The sequence below is a fragment of the Leptodactylus fuscus genome, chromosome 10, assembly GCF_031893055.1.
Source record: "Leptodactylus fuscus isolate aLepFus1 chromosome 10, aLepFus1.hap2, whole genome shotgun sequence".
In the NCBI taxonomy this organism is placed as follows: domain Eukaryota; kingdom Metazoa; phylum Chordata; class Amphibia; order Anura; family Leptodactylidae; genus Leptodactylus; species Leptodactylus fuscus.
Genome location: NC_134274.1, coordinates 85,369,879 through 85,377,378, shown reverse-complemented (window position 1 = coordinate 85,377,378; position 7,500 = coordinate 85,369,879). Strand labels below are relative to the sequence as shown.

Genomic DNA, 7,500 nt, shown 5'->3' with positions numbered 1-7,500 from the left:
GTTCCTGAGATACAGTATTCCTAAAACAATGACCTGCATTAGCAATACAATTCTGCAAGTCTTTCACTCATATTCTAACTGCCATACACATGGTCAGTCCACATACACACAGCTTTACTCCAGGTGTATCTATAAATGATATCCAAACTGAGATACATCAGAGGATTGGATACACAGCTCAGCACACAGTATCACACAATAGAGGATTATATACATAGCTCAGCACATATTATCACATATCAGGGGATTAGATACACAGCTCAGCACATAGTATCACACATCAGGAGATTAGATACACAGCACAGTTTCACACATCAGAGGATTAGATACACAGCTCAGCACACACTATCATACATCAGAGGATTAGAAAGACAGCTCAACAGACAGTATCACACATGATAGAATTAGATACACAGCTCAGCACACATAAGAGGATTAGATATGCAGCTCAGCACACATCAGAGGATTAGATATGCAGCTCAGCACACATCAGAGAATTAGATACACAGCTCAGCACACATCAGAGGATTAGATACACAGCTCAGCACACATCAGAGGATTAGTTATACAGTTCAGCACGCATCAGAGAATTAGATACACAGCTCAGCACACATCAGAGAATTAGATATACAGCTCAGCACACACCATCACACATCAAAGCTTTACTCCAGGTTTCCATTACAACCCAGCCATTTTTCTTCACTGCAGTAGGTCAGCTTTAGCGGGGCAGGGTGCTGCATATGACACTGTTACACAAGTTCACATACACACAGCTTTACTCCAGGTCTCCATAACAACTGATCGCAGGTTTTTTTACTGATATCAAAACTGAGATACGCATGATCACATGACGCTTATGGACACAGACAAACATCATATAAAATACACCGGTGCAAAACTGGGCAATTCTTACGGGGCCACTACACAAACAAAAAATTACATATACCCGTGCAAAGCCACGTGTTCCTGCTACTTACATATAGGTTTTACATGGACAGCAGGGGAGCCGTTACTTTCTTAAGTTTCATTTAATGCCACCATTTTGGGGTACATACAACAAATTTAAAAGATTTTTTTTTTTTTAGAGGGAGAATTTAAAATAATAATAATAATAATAATAATAATAATAATAATAATAATAATAATAATAATAATAATAATAATAATAATTCATTATTGATGTAACAACCTGCACAGCAGAGTCTGAGGAGATGCCAACCTCATAAACCATGGAAGGTGTGACTGTATATGTGGGTATGGAGATATATAAGGATACTGTTGTAATAATGATGTCCTTCCATTTGCAGGTGGAATCCATGGCTGTTGTCACCCTCATTCCTTTTACGAACGTCCTCCAACTCAATGCATCTGGCTATGTCGTTTACTATGGATGCCGCTCCCTGCATTATGTGGACGAGATTCCTCCCCAGGTATCGAATGGATTTCAGGGGAAAGCAATGAAATGAATAGCCGGTCACCGTCTACGTTACTATAAAACGGTGGTTGAAGGAACAGATTCCAGTTGTAGAGTATGGCCAGCTTTAGGGACCCGGACTCCAGACTCCGTTCTCACACCCACCACAATATCTAGTTCTTCATCTTCCATCTTCACATGGTACCTGACTAGGAGAGGTGGGGGTGGGTGGCAGAGAGATGACCCCATCGTGGAAAAGTCATCTGTATCCCATACTAAGGTTACATGTACATGACTGTGTGCATGTGCAGGGTTTGCGGTTGAATTGCATGGATGGCATATGGATGCGCCCGTGTCTCCACAAAGCCATACAATTTCTTCAGTGAGCCTGGGCCGCAAGTCAGGGAGGTATAGGACCGGTCCTGAGATTTGCCCCAAGCTCACGGCACCATACACGAACCCATAGACGTCTGTATTAAGCCATTACAATATAATGGGTCAGTGGGCTAGCCATGTAAAACACAGCTAGCCCAATAACAATGCACATGGTCATGTGAAGCCTAAGCCACCAATGTGTGGAGCTGGTACCCCATACTTATTCACAGACGCCCACATGTTATGTCTGACAACTGGAACCCAATGTTATGGGTTACCCTGACCATAACACACAATTCGGAGAAATTCAGGTCTCTTACATGACCATTGACTATTCAATCTCCACATTACAATGGTGGCAAGAAGAGTCATGTATGTATGTAGGGGCGGCCATGCTTGTCGTGCAGGCTCTCAGTTCGGAGTAGGTATCCCCCTACTCAGATACCAGGTGACTCGGGCGACCATTGTACTGTTGTAATGCTTAAAATGATTCCTGAATGGATTGTCTCATTCCAGATCCATGGAAATGTGAATCTCGGTTTTGTTCCACCGGACCCTCCAGCATATTCTGAAGCACCTTTCTATGGACCACCACCACCATTTCCTCAACCTTCAGAATTTCCTCAATCTCCACAATTTCCCCTACCTCCTCCATATCCTAAGGTAGCACCCACTGACCCACCTCCAGAATTTAGTGAGGTGGTCGATTATTCCCAACCACCGCCATACTCTGCATGAGGAACATCAAGATCGACCAGTTTCTACAGGATTAAGACTTTGAGAATGTAATTATTAAATAAATCTCTCCACAAGTAATGAATATGGCGTTAATTTATGAATTGGATCCTACTGCTATGGACGGCCTTGGGCTGTCTCATACATGGTGTCTCGAAGGTACCAGTGAGGCCCCCAATCATCAAGTGCAAAGAACTGCATGTCAACTGTATCGGGTTGTCCAATCATGTTAATGGGCTTTGAAGATGTAGATGCCGCCATGTTGTTTCTGAGGCCCAATCAGAGGCCTTAGTAATGACCTGGGGCAGTGGAGAAGATATTGGGCAACTCAGAAAGAAGATGGAGTCATTCCATTCCAATGGTTACCCATAGAGATGAGCGAACACCGTTCGATCAAATACATACATACATACATCGAATATCAGGCCGTTCGAAGTGTTTGATTACAATCGAATACCACGAGGCAAATGCAGTAAAAATTTGTATCCCCTCCCACCTTTCCTGGCGCGTTTTTTTCACCAATAACTGCGCAGGGGAGGTGGGACAGGAACTATAAAAAAAAAAATCGGAAAAAGTAATTGGCTGCCGAAATCAGGTGACCTCCACTTTATATGAATGGGGGATTTAATATCCGGTTCATATGAGACTGTGAGCTATGTGACTGTGAGACAGGGACAGATGTACAGGAGGGTTAGCTAGGGATTACCTTTATTTAGGGGGGAATGTCACTCACCAGCTCTTTGGGGTTCTATCTGGTCAGGATCTCTGTCAGCATGTGATATGCGGGAGCTGACTTTTTCCCATAGGAATGCATTGACCAGCGCTGATTGGACGAATGCCACACAGAAGTACAGCATTCGGCCAATCAACGCTGGTCAATACATTCCTATGCCGAGATGAAGCAAAGCTGAACCTGCTACACACTCAGCTCTACTGATGTAGAAGTCTGATGCAGCAAAGCTGAGTGTGTAGCAGGTCCAGCTCTGCTACATTGGACACTGCTACATCGTCAGCACTTAGGGTTGAGCCGATCTTGACATTTCAGGATCATTTTTAAAATCCAATTTCCGATCATTCGGAGATTGGATTTTAAAAACGATCCTATTCACTACACAGCATGTAGTCCAAAAATTGTTGGACCCCACGCTGTGTAGTGATTACTACCCCCCCCTTCACACACACACACTGTTGTCCACTTACCTGCATAGCTACAGCTCCCAGCTCCTCTTCTTGGTCCGGTCCTCTGTCCACTTGTCTTCAGAGCGTCCTGTCCCCGCCTCCCAAGACTAGTGTTATGGAGAAGGCGGGGCTTAGGAGAGTGTGGGTGGGTACTGGGAGGGTAGACATGAGTGATGTACTCACATCTCCCTGCCCACACTCTCCAGAGCACCCTGCGCCCCACCTCCCTAGACTAGTATTGTAGAGATGCAGGGAGTAGGTGGGGCTTAGTGCGGCTGGAGAGTGTGGGCGGGGAGACGTGAGTGCATCACTCACATCTCCCCTCCCAGTACCCGCCCACACTCTCCTAAGCCCCGCCCCCTCTCCCTAACTAGTATTATAGAGAAGGTGGGGCTTAGGAGAGTGTGGGCAGGGAGACGTCTCCAATTTTCGCCTTCTCTATAATACTAGTCGGGGTAGAGGGGGGCAGGGAACTCTGAAGACCGGACAGAGGACCGGACCAAGAAGAACAGGGAGCTGCAGGTAAGCGGACACCGTTGGGGGGAGGGGGTTAATGACTACACAGTGTGGGGCGAAAAATTTAAACAATTTTTGGACTACATGCTGTGTAGTGAATAGGATCGTCTTTAAAATCCCAGCTCTGCTTCAACTCCTACGTAGTAATGTCTGATACTGCACACTCAGCTCAACTACTCTGGAGTAGTTGAGCTGAGCGCACGGCCTGATGTAGCAGAGCTGGCAGATGTAGCAGTCTGATGCAGCAGACTAACACACTCAGCTCTGCTGCAATGGACTGCTAACATCGGCCAGCTCTGCTACATCTCTGGTGTAGCAGCTCTGCACTACTGCCAACCATCCCTCCATCTACTCCTCCTACAACAGATTGTAGATATGTAGCAGAGCTGAGTGTGTGCTGAGCTCTGCTACACCAGAGATGTGTATGACAGAAGGAGTAGCTGGAGGGATGGTTGGCAGTAGTGCAGAGCTGTGTGTGTGACAGGAGGAGTAGTTGGAGGGATGGTTGGGTGTAGCACGGCTGGCTCTGCTTCATCTCGCCATAGGAATGCATTGACCAGCGTTGATTGGCCAGTGTACAGCATTCGGCCAATCAACGCTGGTTCTGTTGGAGGAGGCGGAGTCTAAAATCGGACCAGAATGGTAACTGCTGTGGACCGACTTTAGACTCCGCCTCCTCAGGCAGAACCAGCGTTGATTGGCCGAATCCTGTAGACTGGCCAATCAACACTGGTCAATGCATTCCTATGGGAAAAAGTCAGCTCCGGCATATCACAAGCTGACAGGGGATCCCGACATAATAAAGGTACTTGATGCCCCCAGACATGCTCCCCCCGCTGTCCCAGTTACATTGCAGAGGTGTTGGCATCATTTCCTGGGGTGTCAGAGTGGACTTGGTGACTCTCCTGAGGTGAATGGTGGGATCCCCTGTAGCCAAGCATTTTCTCCCATAGACTATAATGGGGTTCCATATTCATTCCAATAGTCCAATATTGAGCGACTATTCATAACGAATATCGAATATTTTACTGTTCACTCATCTCTAGTTTTCAGGAAAAATGGATAAAACACTGAAACTTCTCTGAATCATCTATTTAGTTGCTTTTGTCTGTCTTTTCTTTTCCTCCTCGGCTGGGGTAAGATGGATGGCTTGGCTACATATTGTATATTTGCATTATTTTATGTCTATAAGTTTTTGTTTTTTTAGAAATATTACATAAAATGTATAAAAAAAAAAAAAAAAAAAACTTCATGACAACCCCTACAAAAATCTTATTCCGCATCGGATATACAGTAACTATTGGGGTAGCGGCTGCAACAGGGCCCGGGACATCAGGGGGCTCTCATCACAAACACTATAGAAATTTGGTATGGCCGTGATCGTCTTGACCCACAGAATACAAGTAGCATGGAAGAAATTGGCACAAATGCATTTTTTTTTCGTATTCCACCTCGTTCGGAATTTTTTTTTCAACTTCCCAGGACATTGCGTAAGATAATGAATGGGGCCATTACAAAGTACAATGTGTCCTGCAAACAATAAGCCGTCATGTGACTGCGAACTGGGAAAAAACAGATGGCTCTTGGAATGGGGGGAAGAAAAAACAAATACACAAAAATGAAAATGGTCTTGGTGTGTAAGGGGTTAATAGTAAGATCTGGGCTATAATTTCTTCGGAGATTTGACTTCACTTAATACTTCACATTGCAGACACTCAGCAATCCAGAATTATGTAATAGTATCCTTCGTGGCCGCGGATATGATGAGTTTGCAGATGATCTTTGATCAAGTTTCAACATCTTTTCTAATCATTTAATATCTATTTCCTCGGATTACGCAGTAACTGGCGTGGGGCGATCCTGAAGAAAAAACAAATCCTAAACTAAGTAGGGTAGGTATTCGATCCAATACTACGGTATTCGAAATATTCATACTCGATCGAATACTACTAGCTATTCGCAGTAAATATTCGATTCAGAGCCAGCGTTGATTGGCCGAATGCTATACAGTGTATACAACGCTGGTTCTGCAGCAGGCTCGTCCTTGCTAGTCAGGAGAGCGGGCAGCATGCTGTTATGAGGGAGCTTACTTTTTCTCATAGGAATACATTGACCAGCGTTGATTGGCCAGTGTACAGCATTCGGCCAATCATTGCTGGTCCTACCGGAGGCTCGTCTGTGAGGAGGCGGAGTCTAAGATCAGTCCACAGCAGTCTCCATTGTGGTCCGATTTTAGACTCCGCCTCCTCACAGACCAGCCTCCGGCAGAACCAGCGTTGATTGGCTGAATGCTGTACACTGGCCAATCAATGCTGGTCAATGCATTCCTATGAGAAAAAGTAAGCTCCCTCATAACAGCAAGCTGCCAGCTCTCCTGACTAGCAAAGACGAGCCTACTGCAGAACCAGTGTTGATTTGCCGCAGGCTCGTCTTTGCTAGTCAGGAGAGCTGGCAGCTTGCTGTTACGAGGGAGCTTACTTTTTATCAGCGCAACTGCAAGCGCTGGACAGTTAAAGTGCACGGACCCCATAGACTATAATAACTGCACAGCGCTCCTCCTAAACACTCTCCTCCTGCTACTCATGGACTTAGTGACTCTCCTTTAGCCGAATAGTGGTTTCCCCTGAAATGAGCATTTTTTCCCATAGACACTTACCTAGTCAAACCATTACCCAACTACATACTGCTGAGGGCAATGACCCCAAAATAACCTTTCTGTGGACGGGTCTTACCTGCTTTGGGAGATGATGTTACGATGTCCATGGGTTTCATGGGAAATTGATATACAAAGAGCTGCCTTCAATAAGGTGACTCTAGAACAAGATTGGCTTCTTCCATATTGGAGTACTTATCTGTATACTCCCCTCCTAGTATGTATGGTCTGCAAGTCTCTACACACTACAAGGAGGCCTGATACATACAGTGTCATCTAGAGAGATATAATATCTGACCGACAGACCACACAAGGTTTCATGAACGGTCACAAGCTTCTCGGGTCACACCTTCCATCTGGACTTCTTTCCATCTATAGACACAGTAATATAAGATCCCAAGAAAGAACAAAAGAACAAAAACAAAAAGGTTATTGGGTTATAAAACCAGCGAGCCTGGAAATAACCAAACCTGGAAACAGAAGTAAAATCATATGAGCTTGCTACACCACTATATCTCAGGTATAGCAGAGTTGACACATCTACATCTCAGGTGTAGCAGAGCTCAGTGCACGGCCAGCTATGCTGTATCTCAGGTATAGCAGAGTCGAGCGCACAGCTCTGCTACAC

The 7,500-nt window shown here is 45.1% G+C and overlaps 1 protein-coding gene across 1 annotated transcript in view; it reads left to right on the top strand.

The window, feature by feature from the left end:
• LOC142182841 (membrane-spanning 4-domains subfamily A member 15-like) overlaps positions 1 to 2,569 on the top strand; it is a 9,994-nt gene extending 7,425 nt beyond the window's left edge. Inside the window, exons 5-6 of the mRNA XM_075257605.1 lie at positions 1,308 to 1,430; positions 2,306 to 2,569. Of these exons, the coding sequence (XP_075113706.1) occupies positions 1,308 to 1,430; positions 2,306 to 2,527 (345 nt within the window). The 3' untranslated portion in view covers positions 2,528 to 2,569. The remainder of the gene's footprint in view (positions 1 to 1,307; positions 1,431 to 2,305) is intronic.
• The last annotated feature ends 4,931 nt before the right edge of the window (positions 2,570 to 7,500 follow it).